Source organism: Lissotriton helveticus, chromosome 3_2, assembly GCF_964261635.1.
Source record: "Lissotriton helveticus chromosome 3_2, aLisHel1.1, whole genome shotgun sequence".
Classification (NCBI taxonomy): Eukaryota; Metazoa; Chordata; class Amphibia; order Caudata; family Salamandridae; genus Lissotriton; species Lissotriton helveticus.
Window position 1 is genome coordinate 214,036,157 of NC_136062.1, and position 22,519 is coordinate 214,058,675.

The window sequence follows — 22,519 nt, forward strand, 5'->3', positions numbered from 1 at the left end:
GTTGTAAAAGCTACGATGTAAAAGCATTGCGTGGTAAAAGTTGCGTTGTAAGTGATGTTCCCCATCCTAATGTCTCAGCCGGTGTTCCAATAACATGTAGGTGAGCTCAGAAGGCTCTTCCCATGCTTTCTTCAGGGCGTGCTGTGGTCTTTGAGTCAGCTTCTAGCCTCGCCCAGTTCTATCAAAAGCAGAATCTGAAATAAGCGCAATCGTCCGTTAATATAAACTAAATCCTTAAAACTACTACAAGCGACTACAAAAGGCAGAGCTCAAAATATGCATAACTATTTATAATACTGTATTTGTGTCGTTTCCTTTCGCGCAGATCTCAGTTCTATCACCTATATGGATAGTGTATGGAGTGCTTATGTTATTAAGCTTGTCATTCACTCTGGAACCTCTTACTTCACAGATCATTGTGTGCTCTCTTTAATGTTGTTGCATATTTTCGATTTTCTTTTAAGTAGTATATAGCGCAAACTCGACCCCAAGGTATTGGAGTGCGTTACAGGAGCAGCAGTTACATTACACAACAACTTATTCATTTGTTTTTTCGTTCTCTAAAGCACAGGACATTAAGTGAAGTGCCCAGAATCACAGGATGTTGAGATTATGCCGGGATTAGAACCTGGCTTCCCAACTCCAAAGGGGATAGCTCTGGCCATATTCTGTCACGCTGCCTATGTTGATGCTCAATGGACATGCGATTGCCTATTTGCAGGTTGCATGTTTTTTCTTTGTACTTTGGTGTTCATTTCGCTTTTCTTTATTGTTTTGTTGTTCATGGTTGCTGCGATACCTTTACTGCTACCTTCGTATCTGTCTCATGTATTGTTGCCTATCTTGTATACTCTGCTTCCCTTTCATGTCTGAAGCGCTTTTTGCAATAATGCCATTCTTGCACTCTACCTTTTTTACTAGGTTACAACTTTTGTTACTATTCCTTTCTTGCGGTAGTTTCCATTTGAATATTTGTTTTTTTCTATTGTTACCTTTTTGGGTGTACTTTGTTGGACTTGTTTTATCAAGAGATATAATTATGAATCCATTTTATTTTGTGTCTGATAAAAAAAGTCATATTTCAAGAAGCTTAACATGCTTCTTGCATTCATCGGAGGACTCTGTGAACACTATTTTGGTATTGAGTCTGCAATATTTATTATGCTTAGCTACGAGCCAAAAGTAAAACAAAACTGCCTGAGGTGAAAATTTTGATAAGAAGGATATGGGAAAACACTTCAAGAAAACTCACTTATATTTTTGTAATTTGCATTCTACTGACCCGCAAGAACTCAGACGTTTTTAATAACTTTCCCTATTTTCATATAAGCTGCGAAGCTGCCAAAACAGCGCTTTGCATACACATCTTTGAGTGACTTGCAGTAAACCCTACTTAATGAAAAAATTCTAGCGCTACCTGCTGAACATTAACTTTCTCTGACACAAATTAATCAGGGAAAGAATTCTGGTTTGGAAAAAAATACTTTAGGATAATTAATTCTTTGCTGTCATATTTACAACACTGCAAACGTGCATCACTCACAGCACCTTAAAAACTAATATGTTGCCATTAGTGGCATAAAACAAAATGATGACCCCCTTCCCACATCCTCACCCCGCCCCCCCCCCCCCCCCGCCCCGCCAGAATATCTGACAGACTGTGCTGCAGGAGGCCTGAGGAGGGACTGACTCGTCTTCAGACTGCTGTGGTACATCTGATACGGCTTCCTACCTCATGCCACCTACAAGGTCACCAACAAGTCTCCTTTTCCAAACCTTCTTGCATTTCTTCTACCCATCACATCTTCCTCTGATGATTAACTTCAGTGAGAGACTGCATGATTATCCATTTTATTAGCACCCTGTGTTTGGATAAGGGTTGAGGAGCTCTGTGGGAAACGTGCCCATTTGACCGAGTAAGGGAGGCAGAGAAGGAGGACAGTTCCTGAAACGTATATGCCATTATTGTTTATAGTTGGACCTGATTACTTCCTGGCCACTACAGAAGTGTGCTCATCCCAGGAAGCAGTTTATATCTGGTTTTGAACGCAGGAAGCTGCCACTAGAATCTGAGATTGCCATTCAGACTGGCACCAGCTCTCTCGTTACCATCACCCTAGAGGCTTGGGTAGTGTGCTGAAGCCTGTTTTGGCAGTCTCCCATGGTTCACCTCTCGAGCTGTGAAGCTGCTTTTATGCTTCACCTGTGACAGTTATTGTATGGAACAAGGGGCTTGAAGCTCACCCATTGCTTACAATTTCATTGTCATCTTTATTGTCTGCCTCCTAATTGGGCGTATATATCGGCTTCACTTTCCCTTCTTTCCCCAGGAGCATGGACCAAGTACAGATTGATGTCTTTGAATAGCGTCCTTCCACTGCTACTCACACTGAGATTGGGGTACTTTTTTCTCTTATTCCCCCGTTGTTGCTTGAGCATTGTTGATTACCCCCTTTGTCTGTGTTTCTTTTTCCTCTCCATCCCCCAATTGTCCGTGTTGCTTTTTCCCCCTCCAATCTTCCGCTGTCTATGATGCTTTCACCCGCTCTCATCCTCCATTGTGCAAGTAGCATTTACCCCCTCCCACGCCTCATTGTCCTAGTTGCTTTTAGGCCCTCCTACCGCTGTTGCCGGTGTTGCTTTTACCCCTTCCCACCCATTGTTGTCTGTGTTGCTTTTACTTCCTCCCCCCTTTGTACATGCTACATTTTTCCCTTCCCACTTCCCCGTGGTCCGTGTTGCATTTTCCCCTCTCCCGCTCTCCCCTTGGTTTGCCCTGTCCTCACCTGTTGTAAGAAAAACAAGCATTAAAAATGCAATAGGTCTCGCCGTTGATTAAGTTAAAGCCATTTGCTTTGCTAATGGTATTGTATAGCAAAGAAAATGGCTTTAACTTAATAAAAGGCGAGGCCTGTTGCATTTTCAATGCTTGTTTTTTTCTGCTTTGCATTTCAATTCTATGGTCTCGCATTTCATTCACAGTGTCAGCCTGAGGTGACCACTGGAACAGTGTGTAGATGAGTTATCAGCCAGAAATTCTTAGTGACAGTGCTGGGCATAGATTCGTGATGTTTTATTTCTTTGCAGCAGAGCACTAGCCCCTCCGAGTAATCTCAAGATTCTTTCTATTAGAACATCATGCATAGCAGAGCAGTGAGTATGGATAATGTTTGTTACTCACAATCTTTTAGTACTGATCTCACATGGAGTCCTAAATTCACTTACCTATATTTCAGATTACGTTTAATAGTCGGAGCCTGTTTTTGTATTCAGCATATTTTGCTCTCACATTGGCCGGCTTTAGGGCGGTGCGACCGGTGCAGCCATAGCTGGCGCTGATATGAGGGGTGGGGACTCTGTTTAAAAATAACTTATGGCTCAAGAGCACATCCTGCAGTGAAGTGATTCTTGTGTGTCCAGCATTTTTAAGGCACAATAAAAACGTCAAGCTAACTCTCGTGATTAATGTTTCTGTTGGAGAGAGATTGAAGATTTGTCTAGTGGCAGTTTTGACTCATCCTAACATGGAGTAGAGGGTAAATCTGCCTTTTGCAAAAAACGTGTACCATGCAGATCACAGAACTAAGTGTGCATAAAATATGTACCACTATATAAAATGAAATGCATGTCAGAGAGGAGGTTATGGAGAGATGAGGCCTTTATTGGAAGGTGGTAGGGAGTCCGCAGAGAAGGAGGGGCTGGGGGTGGTGTGGTTGTCATGCAGAAAAAACCTTTCACCGGGAACCAGTGCTAAAGCCAGCCCTGCACATGCCTTCGCAGTTGCAGTGCAACACCATCCCCTTCAGACATGTTTTTTATGATGTACAGCTAGTTCTTTTTTTTCATATAGAGCCTTTTCAGGTGTCAACGACAGCAACTTTCTGCTACTTTTAGTCCTGAGGATGGTCTCGCGCATTTCAACAACAGGAGGAGGGTAGACGTACATTCACCTACTTTCACATAGGTCTGTCATCATTGAGACATTTCCCACAACACAGGTATATTCTCTCCAGAAATGTTGCTCTTATTAAAAGTGGATTGCACACTTCTATCTCAGTGAAACACTATATGGAAACATGTAGAAAACGGTAATCTAGATAGATGTGTATGTTTTATTGTGTTATTAAATGCATCTCTTGTTACCCAAACTCACAATGGGTTATTAAGTTGCCCTCCTGTATTCTGTGTTATTATGTGAATGCAGCATTGCATTATAGCACTTCGTAAACATGCCACTTTGAAGTGCTACCGTTTAGTATTTCTAGTATGGATTCCATGTACATTTGGGCTGTATTGTCCTTGGTTAGGGGTGTAAAGTTTTGTTTTCATCAGCTGTGGAGGTGAATATTTTTGTTTTCATCAACTTTGGACTTATTAAGCATATGGTAATGTTCCTTACTTTTTCACATAACCCAAAGTGAATGCTCTTTAACTCCACCCAGCTTTAGCTCCAACCATCACCCTTTACATTCGCTGTCCTTGTCCATTTAAGTTGGGTCCACCCTGTTACTTGTTGAGCAACCTGAGGCTCACCCCCTCCACCCCTCTAATATTACTGACCAAGCTGCGGCCCTAAATCTCAGGCGTCATGGTGGGTAAAAGAACGATGGGTTGGAATGCTACCTGAGCAAATGCCTGTGGTTAGACGTATTGCAAGCAGAGACGTAACACTAGCCCCTGCATGCCGGGGGGAGGGTGGCACTCCTTTTAAGGCCAAATGCTTGGGGGACTCTATTCTAGCAAGGTCAGTTAACATCTGTAAGATTTTTGTAGAGGTATGGGTCTCTCGTCATATTCTGGGGGCATCATTTTGCGTTACGCCACTGAGTGCACACATCCCACCTTTTATCTTTTGGGTGTTTAAGAAAAGACCTCTCCACAATGCTAAATGCATAACCAGTAGTGGCTCCTCCGTAATGACGGAGGAGCGCCGCCTCCCTTCTAAAAGAGGAAAAATAAAATGATAATAAAAGCATGTTATTATTTAATTTTTTCCTATACAGCTGACGACGCAAATCTTCAGCGGAGGGCGGGGCTAGGCAATCCTGATGGACAGGCATGGCAGGGTGATGAGTGGTGGGCGCTTTAAAGTACACATAGGCCGATCAAACACAAATCGGCACTTAAGTTTTTCTAACTTTACTTTCTCTGTGCTGCGCCGCCAGAATGATAAAACACCCCAGGCTCCAATGCACTTTGCCTGAAAGAAGCTGCTCAGACCAATCAGAAAAGTATTCCCAGCATGAGAGAAGCGCTGGGATTTTGCACATAGGAGTCGAGGTCCAGGATCAAAGGAGCAAAGGAAGGCGGCCGTCGGAGCAGCAGGTTAGTGTTATTTTAATTATTTTTGATAGTGCATTTAGTTTTTAGTTGAATTCCCTTACCACCCTCCCTCCACCACCACTCAGCAAAAATAACACCCGGCACTGGCATTAACTTCTCACTGTATTAACTGAATATATTCAGGAGAAAACGAGGTACCTTAACCTCCTCTGCCTTATTAAACTCTCCTCACCATCTTACACTCACTGCATCCTGCGGCTTTAACAACTCCTCTGACAAAGCCATGGATATACACAACATTGCGGCCCACGGGCCTTACTCACTGAAATCCCCCTTAGTCGCCTCTTCTTTCACGACATCATCGCCCCTTTAGCACCACCACCCCTGTTCTGCTGGATGCCAGTGATAAAATAACAGATGAAACCCCACTCACTGTGCACACATTACCTTTGTAATGTTGAGCGGCTCTGACAAGTTATAAAATGCCCATGGAAAACACTGACTGGCCACGAGATGGCGCTCTAAGTACTGACGAATTTTAAAGTGAAACGGAGCAGCAGTAATTCAACAAAATAGCTAAACTGCTTAAACGGCAGAGAGCAGATATATATATAATATCGAAATTCACGTATTTTTCAAATAGCCCGATTAAACTTGTATTCGCAAGACCGAAGTGTACCTGTGCATTGCAAGTTAACTTATGTTACCGCGAGGTAATTTTCACTCCAATGAGAGCCAGGCAAGGGGGATAATGCTCAGTTTTATGTAGTTTGTGAATCTGTTTACATAACTTCTTAATGCTTTTAAGACAAAAAACTTTGCAACTACTCACAGCCCACCTGGTATTACAAAATATGTCCTAACAATCTCTATAGAGTTTCAAGTTAAACTTGATTTGCACACTCAGGGGCAGAGGTGCAACGCCCATTGGACTCAAAGGGCTTCAGCCCCCCGTCGTGACTCGTGTGTGGCAGCCAGGGATGAGACTGCTTCCTGGGCATGCACACAGCCACACCTGAGCACTCCATAGGTCTTTAAAAGAGCAGTTGCATGTTAATGAGGCATTGTTGCTTTACCCCTTCTAAGAGCCCCTGCAGCTCCACTCTGCCTATTGCTTAGACTAGAGATTCAGCCCCTGTGAAATGTTTTCTTAGCCTCCCCCCCACCCCCCCCGAAATGTGGCTCTAGTTGCGCCTCTGCTCAGGGGCATATTTACTAGAGGAGTAGCAGAGTGTTGCGTTAGCCTCCTTGGCTTAATGCCACGCTCCGCACTTCTGAAATGCAGGGCTTCACCATATTTACAAGAACATGGTGCAATCCACTCCGACTCCCCGTCAGACCCATTCCAGCACCACATCTTCAACAAAGCCAGCAGCTCCATCGCACCCCACCTGCGCAACGTCATCAATCTCTCGCTCGAGACCGGGACCTTCCCAGAGAGCTGGAAACACGCCGAGATCAACACCCTACTCAAAAAAGCCAAGGCAGATCCTAGAGACATTGAGGGGCAGATTTACAAGCCCCTTGCGCCACTTTTGCGTCACTTATCCCATGTTAAAATTAACGCAAAATTGGCGCAAGGGTCTTGTAAATCTGCCCCTAAGAACTTCCCGTGCCAAGGTCATCGAGAAGATCGTCAACAGACAGCTAACCCGATACCTCGAAGAAAACAAAATTCTATACCCTTCCCAGTCAGGGTTCTGCAGCAACCACAGCACTGAGACCGCTCTCATTGCTGCCACCGACAACATCAGGACACTGCTGGACAACGGTGAGACCGCAGCCCTCATCCTCCTGGACCTCTCCGCTGCCTATCACACGGTCTGCCACCGCACATAATGCCCACACTTCCAAGCCATAGGGATCCGAGACAAAGCCCTGGAATGGACGACCTCCTTCCTCTTCGGCAGAACCCAGAGCATTCGCCTCCCCCCATTCCGATCCGAAGCCTCCGAGATCATCTGCAGCATACCCCAAGTTTCCTCCCTCAGCCCAACACTGTTCAACATCTACATGGCTCTGCTCGCACACATGCCCGTCAGTACGATCTCAACATAATCTCCTACGCCGACGACACTCAACTGATCCTTCCTCTCCCTCATCAAGGACCCCATCACTGCCAAAGCCAACCTCCACGAAGGAATGAAGGCCGTCGCCGACTGGATGAAGACCAGCCGACTCAAGCTGAACACAGACAAAACAGAGGTCCTCATCCTTGGCTCCAACCCCTCAACCTGGGACGACTACTGGTGGCTGACGGCACTGGGGGCAGCCCTAACACCCACCGACCACGCGCCCAACCTGGGAATCATCTTCGACTCAACGCTCACCATTCCCAAGCAAGTCAACGCCGTCTCCTCCTCCTGCTTCAACACCCTCCTCATGCTTCGCAAGATCTACAGATGGATCCCGACAGATACAAGGAGAACAGTCACCTAGGCCCTCGTCAGCAGCAGACTCGACTACGGAAACGCCCTCTACGCGGAAGCCCCGACCAAGCTCATCAAACAACTGCAACACATCGAAAACACCTTGGCACAACTGATCCTTGACGTACCACGCCACAGCCACATCACCCCTCAACTGAGAAACCTGCACTGGCTGCCCGTCAACAAGAGGATATCCGTCAAGCTCCTCATCCATGTACACAAGGCACTCCACAAGACCGGCCCAGCCTACCTCAATAAACGACATTCCTTCTACATCCCCAACCGCCAGCTCCGCTCCACCAACCTCGCACTCACCACCGTCCCACGCATCCGAAGAACAACCACCGGGGGAGGTCCTTCTCCCACCTTGCCACCAAGACCTGGAACACCATCCCACTGAGCCTATGACAGACCCAAGACCTGCTGACCTTCAGGAGGCTATTCATCTGGCTGTTCAATCAGTAGCGGCCCCCTCCCCCAACCGCCTTGAGACCCTCACGGGTATGTAGTGCGCTTTAAAAATGCTTGATTGATTGATGATTGCAGCTCTTCGCTTCTACCTGCCCTGGAGCGAAAATTTAGCAGACTAGCGCCAACGCAGGGGTCTGCGTTGAGGGGAAGATTGTTTATGTGCAGGAACGTGCCGCTTCCTGCACATAAACTATATTTAAAGGGCATTTTAGAACTTCTATGTGTGCTGCTTACTTCAGCGCACATAGAAGTTGCAAAACGTATTTTTGTAACTGATTGTTTATGTGAAAGAAGGACACCTTCCTGCATATAAGCAATGAAAGGCCTTTTGCTGTTTCTACGTGTGCTGCACAACGCAGCACATGCGGAAACAGCAAGAACAAGGAGGAATGAATCATTTCTCATCATGCACCTGTTTAACACCAGGTTTTCCCTGTTCTTTCTATGTGTGCTGCATTCTGAAACACACATACAAGGGGGAAAAGGCCATCAATGATTTTTTATGTGCTGCAAGTAAAAGGTCAGTGTCGAAAGCAGTAACCACTTACCTATCTACATAAAATAAAAATCTGTCTTCTGGTTGTTACATGATGTGCTCTGCAAGACACACATTATCCTTTTATACTACTTTGATTCATATCTAGGACAACACAAAACACAGATGGCTCCAGCAAAAGCATTCATCTCGAGAATTATCTTACCATTATTACTATTCAATGTTATTAACTGAGCACACAAAGATCTCTGCAGCAGATGACTTAAACCAATAATATATTTTAAAGCTCAGACTTTGCAACCAATTAAGTAGAACTGATCTACTACCATGCTTCTCCTCATTGCCTAGTTCTTTGGGGTAGGGTTTTTTTAAATTATTTTTTGAGGCCCTAATTTTGCGGCAGGGTTACACCACTTTTTTGGCACCAATCTGACACAAAATCTCATTTGTTAAATCTCATAATGCGCTTTAATGTACTCATGATATATCTGATAAGCATATGTGTGAGGTCTTAATATACTGGGAAGGGACCATGCACGCAAATCCGGCAGCACGGTGAAAATGCCTAATACTTATTGAAGAATTTCTGATGGTCCCATAATCACAACTATCTGAACTCGTAGGATAAAAAACGAGAAAGACGCTACTTTGGATATATCAGATTACTCCTGATATTATCCCGGTCACACAGATGGGAACATCGTTAAATGCTGTACACTAGAGGAAAACTGAGAAGTTAAATTAAAAACATAAGGAACTGGAAGAAGGGATTTTTGATTGTGTTCATATTGACGTATCTTGGTTCATACGACGCAAGCTCTATTTTACACAGCTCAACTGACCTTAGAGCCCTGAAGAAGTCACAGTGGTGACGAAACGCGTTGGCTGCTAGCAATTTCTTGAATCCTCAACATGCTTGTCTTTGAATAAAAAGCCCTACTTCATAACTTTCAAGACTTGGACCTTACTTCTTCTTGGAAAGCGCTAATATTGTACATTTGTAAATACTATTGCATACTCTAGCAAGAAATATAATGTATGTATAATTTCCCTTGTGCGGATCTTTTTGCTAAGGTCTTAATATTGTAACGTCATGCACTGTGATGGCACACCCCATGATGTCACTTTCATACTGCCTAACTTGGTTAGTCCCCTCACTTTGTTTTATAAGACTTGTGCCCTGGGCATGATTGCGTATGGAAGGTAAAGGCACTGCAGCACTGGAAACACTGTGATTTGTTGAGGATCACACAATGTGGTCAAGTGAGGTATCCAAGATAAAACCCAGGTCTCCGGGTTCTCCTATTAACAACTTAGACCTGATTTAGATCTCGACGGACAGGTTACTCGGCGTCACAGGTTATCCTATCCACTGATATATAAATCCCATTATATCGCAAGGGATTTATATTTCGGCAGATGGATATCCATCACCGTTGGAATGCAGTAACCCATCCACTGAGATCCATATCAGGTCATTACAGTGTATGATGATTTCCAGGGGTGATGACCAGGGACACTCTAATTATGTGGCAGGAAAGCGCCAAATTATTATTATGCATCAAGAACAGGCAAATTATGTTGCACATTTTTAATAGTATTGCTTCATTATTGAATGACTTTTACACATGGTAATACTGCACGGGCAAAGATTCTACCTCATTCGTCCCATTTGAACAACCAAATACAGAAATGAGCTACTGAAACATAACCCATTGACTTTTGCAAGGGCCTTCCACTGTGGACAAACATTTTTCCACATTTTAGGTAACTTGTTTTGATCCCTCTGAGCTAGAAACAAGTTTTGGGGGGGTTAAAATCTGCAGATTATGCAGCAAATGATGGATTATGTGGCAAATGCATTGAATCCATAATTATGCAAAAAAAAAAAAGCTGCGGCTACAGAATCACATAATTCCAGTAGCCCTGGTAATGACAGTGTAACATTTTTCACATTGCCCCCAACGGGCCTTAAGTTGAAGGACAACAGCAATAGGCATTTGGCATCTTGTTAATGCAGTTGCTGACTCCTCGAGGCTACCAATCCGAGGATGAGCAGTAGATTTACAGGAATATTTACAATGCACCTGTGGCCTATTAACGCAGCTAGAGCGTGACTTTTATGACGCTCCGGAGGCATGGTGTGCATGCCCATTTTTACAAGCAATATAAAGCCAACCTGCTTGACTTTTCATGGCCTTGAAAATATTACCTCCTTTCACGCATTACTCTGTGTGAAATGGGCATTGCATGGGTGTTGAATTGGGTGTTCCGAAGCAACACCCATGGAATCTGACACATTCCCAGATTTTCAAATTTTTGTAAAACTGAAACTGCGTCCCATGGTGAGGTGTAAATGTGGCGCAACAAGAAGAAATACCCTTATTTCCCCCTTTTTTTTGTTGCTTTTTCTATGTGTGCTGTATTCTGAAGAACACATAGAAGGAAGAAAATACCATCAATGATTTTTTACGTGAAGGAAAGTATCCCTTCCTACACAAAAATTATTATCCCTGCAACGCAGGCAACCTTGCACCATGGTGCAAGGGTGCCTACATTGGTGCTGGGTTGCCAAAGCAGAGGACAAATTCAGAGGAAAGCACAGAGATTCATTGTATTGCTGTAAAGACGACGCATCCCTGCACTTTCCGAATTATGCAGCTTTGCGCAGCAAAATGGCTTGCAGAGCCAAACTGCATCATTTTCTAGAAAACATGGCCCTAAATCGCTACAGCCAGGCAGGGCTTGAGGTGTTTCTGAAGGGATACATCTAGCAAAGGGCAGGCAGTACAGTCTCTATGTCCATTTAGTTCTTGGCTTCTCCCAAATCAAATAAACCATACAAAGAGAGAATTGAATCCCCATACCCATTCACTTATGGAGGTCGACTTCAGTCTAGTAGGATTTTCTATATATGTAAAAGGTTTTTTCACTTACAGAGGACACATTCCTGCCACGACCAGAGTTCCAACTGAGAACATGCACACAAGGCAATACTGAGATTTGCGAACTTTTGATAACTACCAACATCCTCTACTGAAACCAATGTAAGGAAACTTAAATGGTTGACAGGGTCTGGCTCGCCTGTAGGGCAATCAGACAGTGCCAGATGGATTTGTCTGACAGGGCTGTTTGGTGCTATTTGTGGGCCTCATTTAAGGTTGCCAGACCGGTTTTTATTGTTGGTTTTCCTGATTTGAAAACAAACATTGACTGCAGTAATGTCAAATCTGTTCCAGTATGCCGGACCACAGAAACACTTCAACAGTGTGTCTTTACTTCTTCAGAACTGCCTAATTTGCAAACATTAGTTACTTTTCTTAAGCTAATTTACTAATGCGGGGCCACTTTTATTTCTATGCCTGGGCCTATTTTCTGCCCCAGCTCAACCCTGAGGGTTGCTGTGCCAGAGGGGGATCAGTTGCATGCCATGGGCAGCATGGCACTGTTTAAAAGGTTCGGAAAGGCTGAATTGCCCTATCAGCCTCTCCCAACAACCACTAACCCCTTACCTACAGAATACCTAGACCTAGAGGTGGGCGAGCCAACAAATTAACAGGGCGAGCCAGAGCCGAGCCCAGGGCCTGGCTAGGCTTTTACAGCCCGTTCAGGAGCCGAATCCTGAAAATATAAATTATACAACAATCATCACGCAAAATATGATAAAAACTCTTCAAAATTCATAAAAGTATATTTCTTTAACACATGGAAGATTTGACATTAGCATTTCACATCATAGCACTGCACTGATAAGTGCTTATTAAAAGTTATAGTTTTTAAATATGAACTTAGAGCCATTCCTGGCTTGTCCCAACCCTCGAGGTATGAGCGTTGTCATGTGAACCCTGTACACCTTCTCATGAATAGAGTAACATTACAGTATATTAGGTCAAACCAATATAATTTCGCGCAGCTGGTATTCTGAACTCAGGTATTTGAAGCTGCTTTCATATATTATAACTAAGAGAAATGATGATCAGACAAAAAACATTTGCCTAAAATCACACATTTGGTTAAACAGTTAGCCACGAATCATCTAAGTTTTCTGGTTTCACTTTTTGCAAATCAGACACTAAACGGCTGTCCGTCTATCCTTTTTCACCAAAATGTTAATGCTTTGCTTGTACCTGTTTGTGCTCTAAGGATAGATGAGGGTGGCAGGCAGAAGCCACATGAAAGCTAGACTCGTTTTGGCTCGAGGTTCCAAAGAGACCGCGAGCTGATCCAGAGCCAGGCTTCAGGCTCGAGCTTTCAGTGGCTCCTTCACCTCAACCTAGATTGACTAGACCAAGCCTAGCCTGACCTGTGCCTCCAGCACCCAATCACAGACTCCTGCAGCGCAGGGTGGAGGGAGGCACCTATCACGGGGGCCCATGCAGCCTGAACCCTATGAATTCGTGTTGGCTATGGAGCAGGGAGGCCCCACCATTTTGCGTTACGCACTGACGCCTGCCAGGCCCTCTCACCTGTAGATGGGCCCGAAGGTCTGGAAGTTCTTCTCCATGAGGCCATGGATGTTATGGAAGCCGTCCTCCTTCCAGAAGCGGTAGAGGTTCACCCAGCCGTTCTTCCATTCGCCCGGCATCTCATGGAAGGGTCGGGGCAGCTTTCCCTGGACGGACGCCGACCCCGCCTCGGTGGTCAGGGCGTGGACGTGGCGGCGGAAGACCGCCGAGGTGCAGCAGGGCACGCCCCAGGTTGGCCAGCGGAAGGCAGCCCTGGCGAGCATCCTCGCACCGGTGCTGTGCAACATTTGGTACCCCATTCACTTCGCCTGTCTTCGGAGCTCTGCCCGGACGGCTCTTCTGCACCCCGCCCTCTCACGGAGCGCCGCACCTCAGCGCTGCCTCAGCAGGTACAGACCGAAGCAGGCGCGCCCGGGGCAGAGGTACTGCTAGAAAACCACGTGTCACCATTTGGACAGCACAGCGGCCTCCCAAGGGCCTGAGGGGGAGAGAAGGACCGTGAACCCCGCAGCCCATGAACTTCAGCCCCCCTCCGCAGGCCGCTCTTATACTGATAGTGTCTGAAGGACACAGATAACAACAGCCATTTATCACAGCGGAAACTGCCCAAAATCTCTGCCTTGGCGTCTTAGAGACAGCCACCCCCGCCTCCCACAGAGCTAGTCACTGTCACCAAAAGTAATTCATTTGACGAGGCCGGCTATATTAATGGAAACGAATCTGGGTTTACTTTGTCTTCTTTATGCAAAACATTGTAGTCTAACTTCTTGCTCCTCCACTTCACATTATTTGCTGTAATCCTGGTAAGGTAGCTTGACAAGTCAATGCACCCGAGGCAGAGAATTGTTTAAAGCCACTTCAAATAGATGAATCCCAGCAATGAAAAGTCAAACGTTCTTCCTGGCGGGTCCGGTAAAAAGATGTACCAGTTCAGTTCAGAAAAACTTTATTTCGGTCGTTATGACCTTTAAAAGTGCAGCACTAAAAACGCATACAGCGACATGATTAATCTCAGGTATCAAAATAGGGGATTGGGGAGGGGAAAGCAGCACCAGTAATTTCGAGTACCAGATACAACACAGAAGCTATGATACGGATAGTCAAACTATACAATACAAATCAGGGGATGCATGAAAATAGATAAATAATTAAAAAAACAAGCTAGTCTAGGGAGAAGTTAAGAATAATAGCACAGTATAAAAACTAGGACATAATTTAAAAAAGACAGTTAAAACAGGTCCAAGTAAAATCATTGCCAAGTAATCTAGACCACATTAGACAATTTCAATAGGGCCCTTCTAGTGCACCATATGGAAAACAAAAATCTAGAAACTGAAATCACAATCGGTATACTGAGATCAGATTTCAATATCCGAAAAGCTTCCCGATGGTTCCTAGATGCAATGTTTCTACAGATCTGTACCAGCCATCGTTTCCGTGCATTGCGATAGCCAGGACAGGCGAAGAACACATGCTGCACTGATTCGTCTGAAAAACCACAGCTAGGGCACCAGGTCTGGACTGGCTACCGGGCGTTTTTTACTGGGTTGGCAGGGTGGGGTCCAGGTTCACTTTTGAGGGGCGGATTTTGTTGCTGGGGTTGCATTGTAAATTAACAATGCAAAACAAATAGCTTCAAAGTGTACTTTTTTAAACATTTGTTTTGCATTTTTTATTAAGGAAAGCCCGGTAGCCAGTCCGGCCCTGCAGGGCACTGAACCTCATGGTCCTTACTCCACTTTGCCGTATGACAGCGAAGTGGAAGGCTCCCGAACCTAAATTGTAGAAAAATCTTTCTTGCCTCCACCGGTGTAATCATATCTAGTATTGGTTCAAAACGGGCAACATCCTTGACTTCCAAAAAAGCCATGGATAGTTTACCAGTCCTGGGGCAAGAAAATAGTTGGGCCCTTCTGTGTTCTTCATACCGGGATTTGATATGTTTTCTTGTAGTTTGGGTGCAGGCACGTTCAGGGTCCGTCCAACAATCGTCCAAGCCCAAGTTTGTCAGTACAGATTTCAATGTAAAAACCAAGGGAGGTTAGATGCACCCCGAGCTGACATAACCTCTGCTAACTCCTCCCTGTATGACGCTAATTCGGGGGTGGACCAGAGGCGCCGCCAATATCATATGGGTCTAAGGCTTGAAGTGTCTGTTATCGCCATTAGACCTGAGTCTAATCGTAGCGGAATCAGCGGGGTACTCACAGGAAGTCTATACAGCTGTCTGAGAAGTTGGTTTTCTACCTGTAAAAGGGAATCTAATTTACAGTGCCCCCATAATTCAGCACCATAGAGTACTCCCCCGCGAGCTTGGGCATTATACATTTCTAAGGCTGGGCTAACAGCCTTTTTACTTGATTTGCTATAGACATTTATTATGTCACCAGTTGATTGGGCTAATGTTAATGTGCTCTTGGCAATATGTGCCTCCCATTTCATGTTTTCAGCAATGGTAAGACCTAGATAAATAAAAGATGAGACTCTCTCCAAGGGATTCCCATTTAGTTGTGGGTTAGAACGAGAATTTTTTGGACTATTGAACGCCATATATTTAGTTTTCTGTAAGTTGATGTCTAGACCTCTTTGCTTACAGAAGAGTTCAAATTTGTCCAAAACCCTCTGAATACCCATAGGTGATTTTGAAACCAGGAGAGTGTCGTCAGCGAACATCATTGCTGAAATTTGACGGGACGCTAACCTAGGGGCATCTGGATCTTTTATTGTTGCTAGTTCATTAATTAGCCTATTAATATAAAGGCTGAAGAGTCGAGGCTAAAACGCATCCCTGGCGTACACCACGGTTAACTGGTATTGGAGCTGTAAGTTGGCCATCCTTCCCAAATCTAATTTGGGCATAGTTATCTGGATGTAATCTCCTAAAGAGATCGATGAGATATGCCGGGATTCCCATTTCAAGAAGAACTGACCATAGCTTATCCCGTGGCACCAGGTCGAATGCCGACCTCAGATCTACAAAGATCAAATATAAGCTCCCACACTGGAGGTGGACAATCTTCCAGTATAGAAGCTGGAGCCTTAGTACCTGGTCCAGGGTTGATATCTTTTCTCTGAACCCCGCCTGGAGGGGGGACAGAACCTTTTTTAGGTCTCGCCTGTCGATGCGCATGCGCATCGAGCTTGCGAGACTATGGGGGCTTATCCACTCTTTATCCAACTTGCAAGGAATCGTGGCGATTCCTTGCAGTGCCCGTGACTTTTAAGCTCAATGCGCATGTGCATTGAGCTTAAAAGCGCGTGCACAGCCGCCCGCATTCCTCCGACACCTTTGAAGTGAAGCTTAGCTTCACTTCAAAGGCCCGGCTTCTTCACACCCACATGCCGCTCTGCCCCGCTCCGCCCCCTCCCCTGAGTCATCCTGCCTGCCCAGACTTCTCCTCCCCCCTACTTACATCCCGCTTTCACTTGTTAACTTTACCGCTGTCCGGGTGGTTCCATGTTATTTCTTTAACTACCTGCTCGTGACTGCCCGTCCTCGTGCTGGCACTGTGCTTTCCTCTGTGAACTTTAGGACTTCTCCATATAACTGTGGCATTCCAGAAATTCGTCATTGGAACGCAACGTGCAACGCATTGACCCGACGTTGCTCTTTGATTGCGCACCTAGAAACCTTGACGCGCAAACCAGCTTCATTCTCCTTGGCTGACACACCCAGCAGCCTTTACAGACGGACAACAGCGTGTACAACAGCTTTGTGCCAATACTAACGTGCACACCAGCTTTGTGTCCATTTTATGTACACAGCAGCTCCATGCTCTATCGCTCACGCGCACAGCGACGCTGTGTGCACTTTAATGCTCATTCGCTGGCACGCACAGCACATTTGTGCAAGTATTTGCATGTCTACCCTGCAATCCTTTCGCTGATACGCACAGCTTGATTTTAAAATTGTGTGTATAAGTTACAGTTCACTCGCTGATGCACACAGCAACTCCGCGGCGCTGACGCGCACAGTTGGATTTTAAATTGCGTGCCTACTTTACAGTTTACTCACTGATGCGCACAGCAGCTCCATGCTTTCTTGCAGACTCGCACAGCAGTGCCCAGTGCAGACTTTTACGTTCTTTCGCTGACACGCAGAGCACTTTTGTACAAGTATTTGGTCGTCTACCCTGCAATCTTTTCGCTGATACGCACATCTTGATTTTAAAACTGCGTGTCTAGTTTACAGTTCACTCGCTGATGCGCACAGCAACTCTGCTGACGCGTTTAGCTGGATTTTAAATTGCGTGCCTACAGTACAATCGCACAACACTTTAGTACAAGTATTGCGTGTCTACTCTGCAATCTTTTCGCTGATGCGCACAGCAACTCTGAGTGCAGTCTCTTTCAATCGCTGACACACACAGCACGTTCCCATCTAATTGTGTGTATACAGTACAACATATTATATCCTATGTCTTCATTAACAATATAGTGTATCTGTACTGAATATATATCCAGCATTTCAGACTGCATTTCAGAGATTTTAGAAATGTTTATGGCTTTTTTTTTTTGAAATTCTTTAGCATTGGCTACAGGAAACAAAAATGCTAAAGATTTACAAAAAAAACCCATAAACAATTCTAAAAGCACTAACTCTAATGCTGCGAGACCTATTGCATTTTCAATGCTTGTTTTTCTTCCATCCAGGATTGTAGCCTGGCTAGCAAGACCCTTGCAAATAGTTTTTGGGATATGTCTATTAGACTCATGGTTCTGTAGTTTGCTGGCAACAGTGGGGATCCTTTTTTGAAGATTGGAATGATCTCTGCCCCCAGCCAGCTATGTGGAATCTTCATACCCTGGGTTATGTCATTAAAAAGACCAAAGAAATATGGGGTCCAGATGGCTAGTTCGCTCCTATATAAGTCCCCAGGGATTTTATCCAAACCTGGGGCTTTACCTGGAGCTATTTTTAGGAGGGCACCCTCGATCTCCTTTAGAGTTATGAATAGACTGTACTAATGCCTTGGGTTGCTACGAGGTCTAGATTGCTAGCAATACCATCCCCAGGTAGAGCCAGTTTTAGAGGTGGCTGAACTGTTAGATCTCCTTGGCAAGGCTTTTCAACGAAGTATAGAGATTTAAAATGCTCATGCCATACCTCTTCATTCAGGTTTGGTTCAATTGCTCTGTTAGAAATGGGGGCGCCTGTGTTAACAATACTCCAGAACGTCCTCATATCCCTGTCCCCCAGGGCCATTTTAAGTAAATCCCAGTTCTCCATTTCCCAACGCTGTTTAGCCTTTTGGACCATTTGTTTATATGACTTCCTTAAGTTATTAATAAGGAAGTGGTTTTTACTTTTAATGGAATCCAAAAGTGCCTTCTTAACCCTACAGCAATCGCTATTGTACCATGGGTGACTGGGGGGCCTGCTAGGTCTAGGGGGAACTTCCGGGAAGAAAAAAGTTAATGATGCCTCCAATAGTTTACGGTAATTTAATTCTACAGCTCCCACATCTAGGTCCACATTGCTATGATGCAGTAATGATGCCTCTTCAAACACAGGAATAGATGGCTCATCCTGTTTTGTGACTGAAGGAAATTAGTCCAACGTACTTTCCTCCTACAATTAAAGATGTACCATTAACTGTGATCAAACCACAGCTTGAACCGGAAATATAAACGTCTAGCTCCTTACTACGCCAGGGTACCTTTTTAATACTGCGACGTGAAGGTACTCTCCTATTGAAAGTAGTGTGCCCATGCTAAGAAGTGCAGGTACTGTTCCTCTCAAATGAAAGAAATGCTGGGACTGAGTACCTGTGAGAACCTGGCCATTAAAACAATTGTATCAGACTCACAACTTTTGTCAGCATTTCGAGATTTCGCTTGCTTTGAGCTCCATAAAGAACAGTAGAAATAGGAAGATTTACATTAGGATCCTATACACTGGGGCAAAGGGATGGAAGTAGAAAGGAGGCGAAGTCACGAGAGACGGAGACATGAGTGGATTCTGAATGTCACCCTATGCTTTTTTTTTTTAAACTCTGCCAGTGCCACCTATGAAATTGGCAACAAGGACACGTGATAATAAATCTGTTCTGGATTACGTCTTTTGTCACAAACAGGCTGCAGCAGGGGTCTTATTCCAGGGTGTCAGAGCAGTAAAGATGCTTGGGGTGGTTAATGCACGTGCCGGAGAGATTTGTGTGCAGTCGAGTCACAGATTTGTCCCATCAGCTCACAGATTTGTAATTGCTGCAGATAACTCACGTGGTTAATGTTTTTGTTGTACAGAACCCTGTGGTAACTGCAAGTCACACATTTAAATTTTTTGTCATTCAGCTTAGTGGCCTTTGTGAAATCAGAGACAGAGGCCCAGAAAGGGAGAATGAAATCATTGACTTAGAAAGCTGAAGCACACAATAAGGTTGAAGCAAGAGATAGGGATTGAACGTGCAGATAGGAGATTCCGAATACAGATTGACAAATCTTATGTAGCTCGAGAAGAAGGTGATACTTTCGTGGAACAATTGTTTAATACTCGACCCCACCGCCCTATGCCCCGCAGAGGATATATCCCGCTCTTCTCTCCCAGGCCCAGCTGTCTGGTTCTTCTGTCTCAGCTGTTTCTGCCTCTGCTATTGTCAATCAGACTGTCTTGGACATGGCACCTCCAGTCCTTTCTTTGTCCTCGCCGTCTGTGGCAACTGAGACTGTTAGTACTCCTGCAACGCCTATTGCTCCGGTTTCTCTCTCTCCAGCTCTTACCCCCATGATGTAGCCGACAATGACGTTAGTGCCTGCTCCCTCTGTTGTTTCCCCCACTATGTTCCTCCATTCCCCAACATCAGTGAGTAGTTAGACACCGGGGTATGAGGACCTGATGATAGAGTTTGGACGATTCTTAAGGAACATATAGGGCGGACGTTAGTCCGAGCTGATGTGAGAGATGCAGAGAAACAGGTGGTGGCTAATCATCCTGTGCAGTGGGCTCATAACCCCATTTATAGTGTGGAAGATGTTTGTAGTGTCATGAAAGATTAAGAGCCTTTTGTATAACAACATGCCCTAAAGCATATGTCGGCTACTTTGATCAGTCTTTGGGAGCAGCTATTCAAGGGTGCAGTGCCACAGATCATATACAATATTTGGGATCATCTGTATGTTACTGATATGAAGCCCGCTCATGTCTTTGCATATGTTGTGACATTGATTGCTTATTGGGAAAGGCTGCTTGAGAAGAGCCCCACCCTGGTAACTCAGTTTCCCCATCTACCATCCAGAGATACCGGAGCTAAGGGATCAGCATGATCATGTTACTAGACCAAGTGTAGAGGCCCATTTTCAAGAACAATGGGTTTATACCCTTTGAATAAGGAGTGAAGTCTTGTCCCTTAAGACTCAGTTGCCTAAGGAAAAATCCCAACACCTATTATAAGGAGCTGACTGAAGCTGCCTCGTCGACAGTGATGACGCTCACTGATATCGAAATGTTCTTTGTTTTACTGGTTCAGGTTGATATTAAGAGACAAGTATACACACAGGATCATGTTGCAGAATTAGGTGGTACCTGGGATCAAATTAAAGCCTTGGATCAGGAAGTAAAGCCAGATGATAAGCCTAGGGCGGAGATACTTGCTTTGCCTGACTGCATTATCACGTACATGCATTCTATTATCACTCCGAGGAAAGTTGATTGAGACATGCTATCGGCTTGCCGCCAGAAGAAGGATGAGAGTGTGTCAGATTTTTTCACTCATTTTGAAGGCGTGTTCTTAGACTATAGTGGACAGGATTTGTTGATTGAAGGTGATGTGAGGCTGTTTGTTAATAGATTTGTTTCCAATTTGCTTCCTGAGATTTTGACCCGATTCCAGGCCTCCAGAGAACACCTGGTCCACCTCTTCCCATTCAGTTATCTTAAATATGGCACAGTATTATGATCACAGGGGAAATGAGGAGACGGAGAAGACGGAAAAGAAGCACAAAGATTTGAAGACGGAGGTGTTGTTACAGTAGGCTTCCAGAGAGAATGGTAGAGGCCGCGGTGGTTTGGCCCGACAGCTTCCACACACTAGCAGGCTGGATAATACAGTGCCTTTGGGGACAAATTAGTGTGCATACTGGAAAGAGGAGGGACACTGGCGCAACTAGTGTCCGGTGCTTTTGCAGAAGGTGGAGGCTCCTAGAGGATGAGGTTCTTGTGGACAGGGTCATGGAGCTGGTGCCCAAGACAGGGCTCAGAATGCTGTGGCCGCCGGGTCGCTGTGATCAGAACTATTTTTGCGACACTCAGGGTTGTACAGTATTATCAGGATGATTATGATAAGGATATGGGGATGGGGATGTCGTACAGCTAGGACAGCAAGGGACAGAGTGAGGGACCAGTTTCAATACCTGCAGATCAGCGTGGTCGGTACGTTAGTTCGGATGCGCATGGTTTGACTAAAGAGTTCTTGGTGGATATAGGTGCACCAAAAAGTTTTATTTCTCATTCTTTGGGCCCTGGGGTGACTCTGTCCGGCCATAATAATATCTTGAAAGGTTTTTCTGGTGCACCGGTTGTAAGCCCCTATTTCTAAACCCCTCGCGCTAACTATTGGTCCCTTTACTGTGGATTCGCCATTCTTGTTGACATCTAATTGTGGAGAAAATGTGATGGGTCTGGATTTATTGAAAAAATTCCGTGCCACAATTTACTGCTCCCCGGAGAGTATCTACATGACAGTGGGTCTGAATGTTGTGCGCGCTACACAGTGTCTGTCTAAAGATGCGACTCTTCCTGCGAGTTTAAGGATGTGCCACCCACTCCGTGGGCAGCGGGCGACACAGATGTGGGTTTCTTGCAGATATCGCCAGTCTTGATACATGTTAAGGAAGGTGCTATTTTGCCTCGCATTCCCCAGTATAGACTACAGCAGGCAGGTGAGCGAGCCTTGATGCAAATTGTGCAGGATTTGATTGAGAAAGAAGTGGTTGAGGAGACGGCTGCTAATGTTTGTAATAGCCCTAATCCCAAAAGGACGCCTTTGGGTTTCTCTGATGACCATTTAGATGTTTATTGTTTTGTGATTGACTTGCGTGAAGTTAACAAAATAGTTATTCCCCAGTTTCCAGTGGTCCCTGACATTGCAACACTCTTGACAATTATTCCTTCTTCTGCTAAATTCTTTTCTGTCATTGACTTGAAAAATGCATTCTTCAGTATCCCCAATCATCCTGACAGCAGGTATCTGTTCAGGTTCACCCTAGCTGATAGAAGCTTTAGATTCTGTCGCACTCCTCAAGGCTATACAGAAAGACTGAATATTTATAGCCAGGTATTGAAAGGACAGCTGGATTCTTTGTCCCTCGCCACAGGTAATGTTTTGCTCCAATATGTCGATGGCCTGCTAATCGCCTCAGACACAGAACAAGGTTGC

The 22,519-nt window shown here is 45.0% G+C and overlaps 1 protein-coding gene across 1 annotated transcript in view; it reads right to left on the reverse strand.

Moving 5' to 3' along the window:
* LOC144826582 (cholesterol side-chain cleavage enzyme, mitochondrial-like) overlaps positions 1–13,611 on the reverse strand; it is a 204,445-nt gene extending 190,834 nt beyond the window's left edge. The window contains exon 1 of the mRNA XM_078685070.1: positions 13,146–13,611. Within this exon, the coding sequence (XP_078541196.1) occupies positions 13,146–13,444 (299 nt within the window). The 5' untranslated portion in view covers positions 13,445–13,611. The remainder of the gene's footprint in view (positions 1–13,145) is intronic.
* Between the last annotated feature and the right edge of the window lie 8,908 nt (positions 13,612–22,519).